The 2,130-nt window shown below is 46.7% G+C and overlaps 1 protein-coding gene across 1 annotated transcript in view; it reads right to left on the bottom strand.

Annotated features, from left to right (window-relative positions):
* The window catches only part of EFCAB6 (EF-hand calcium binding domain 6), a 197,139-nt gene that overhangs the window by 101,858 nt on the left and 93,151 nt on the right, over positions 1-2,130 (bottom strand). Inside the window, exons 11-12 of the mRNA XM_023535895.1 lie at positions 561-620; positions 307-467 (exon numbers count right to left, since the gene is read on the bottom strand). Coding sequence (XP_023391663.1) covers positions 307-467; positions 561-620 — 221 coding nt within the window. The remainder of the gene's footprint in view (positions 1-306; positions 468-560; positions 621-2,130) is intronic.

Here is a 2,130-nt window from a genome sequence, read left to right as displayed (position 1 = left end):
GGGTAAAACAGAATGATGATCCAGGACGGACCTGGGCTCTGCTGCTTACTGGCTGTGTGACTCTGAGTAGGCACTGACCACCCCCGGGCCTCAGTTTCCCTACACGTGAAAAGGGATACTGGCTGCCCAACAGAGCGTGGTGAGGACTGAACCCCACAGCACGCGCCGAGCTCTCGGCAAATGCCCAGTGCTGGTAAGGGCTCAACGGACGGCGCTGTGATCAGCTCTGCCCAGCAATACTGAGAACATGTGCAGGAAAAAGGTAGAAAAGCATAGCACGGATGAATCTGTCACCAAAAAACTTACTTCGATAACTGTTCCATCGGTAAAAACGGACAGAAGATGCGCATGATTTTCCTGAAATTGTTTCGACCGACGAGCCCTGTGTCTGCGAGGTCATAGGACTGGAGCATGTTATTGAAAGGAAGCAGGTTCCTAGCGATGGCGTCCTGGACAATCTCGTCCACCTAACAACGACAAGGACGACAACACTTTACCAAGCTGCACATTCGTGACCTGGGGTAGTAGCGCCCTGAGGCCACAGGGGAAAGGTCACTTACTGAATCCCAGGCCAGGAGCAGAGGCGCCTTGGCGTCCGTGCTGGAGGGCAGTCTTCCTACCTGCTTGGGAAAGAGAAAGGATGTAAGTGCGAATTACGCGTAAAGGCAGCAGGAGGTCTGGAGGCCACGAACTGGGACTGTCAGCTTTGCCCCTGATTAGCCAGTGCCTCGGAGGCCTGAGCAAGTGAGTTTGCCCCCTTATTCCCATCTGGAAATAGGGATAATAACATTGAACTTGCACTTATTAGAAAACAAAGTACAATAAACGTGAAAAAAATCCATCGCCTAGAAATTAAATAATGCAAAGTCAAAGAATAGTGGGGTGGCGTTTTTTGCCTATCGGAATGACAAAAATGAAAAAGGAAGCAAATTGCCAGTGTCGACAAGGAATGATGTTAGCTGACTGGGTAATCTACAGACTGGCGTGACGGCGGCCAGCTCTGGGGAACAGCTAGGAAACAGAGGCGGACCGAACACGCACTATTCACTGCATTCTCTTTTGTATTTTTCGCGTTTTGTACTTGATACATATGTTCTTCTTTAAAACAATTAAAATAATTTTTAAAATACATAGATATTCTTTGACCCCAAAATTCAATTTCTAGAAGTTTATGCTAAAGAAATAATCAGAGTGACGCATAAAAGCAGGCACCACAAGATTCGCTGTAGCAAAATTTATAAAAGGAAAAAAAAAACCACCTAGATTAGAACATCAGGGAAGAGTTACTCTGTATCTTTTAAAATTATATAGCAGAACTTTTATTAGGTGTTAAAAATATGTTAATAAATAACAATATAGACTAAAAAGGCATTAGCTTATACGATCTCATTTTGAAATAAAATAGATGATCTTATAGGAAAGCATGTATCCAACTCATCAAACTGTATGAAGTAAATACGTGGAGTCTTTTTGTATATTAATTATACCTCAATAAAGCTGCCAAAAAAAAAAGCATGTGTGTAGGTATAAGGTTTGGAAAACTACAACTATGTATGAGTGGGTATCAATTCCTCAATGTTAGGGTTAGTGATGGTTTTCATTTTCTTCTGTTTCCATATCTGTGTTTTCTCATTTTTCTAATTCATCCTTCTATGTCGATTGGTTCACTCACCGAACCGTTTTGTGAGTGTGCCTGGCACTGGGCTCTCGCCTGAGGTGCAGAACGGGCAGTGAAAACAGAAAGGCCTGTCTTCACGGAGGCTTGACCACGTGACCGCGACGGGTGCGTGAAGTTGATGACTGCACGGCGGGCTTACTCAGAGGTGTCGGGGAGGGCCCCTGGGCAGGCACATGGTGCAGGGAGGCCTGGTGGGCCAGAGCGGCAGGAAGGAAATGCTGGCACCTGCCGCAGTGGAGGAGGGGGTCTGGGGAGCTGACAGGATCTGACCACGTCAAGCCAAGACCACCCCACTCGCCACGTGGAGGGAGAGCGGATGGCCTACATGCCTATATTCCTGGCTATGTGCGGGGCTGCTGTGGAGGTCAGACGTAATGACTCCCAAATGCAGACACAGGATCTGCCCCACAGCCGCGTTCAGGAAAAGTGTCATTATCCATTTCTGTGTGTGA

Source organism: Pteropus vampyrus, unplaced genomic scaffold (genome assembly GCF_000151845.1).
Source record: "Pteropus vampyrus isolate Shadow unplaced genomic scaffold, Pvam_2.0 Scaffold145, whole genome shotgun sequence".
NCBI lineage: Eukaryota > Metazoa > Chordata > Mammalia > Chiroptera > Pteropodidae > Pteropus > Pteropus vampyrus.
Note: the sequence above shows the minus strand (reverse complement) of the source record. Positions and strands in the feature narration are given on the sequence as shown.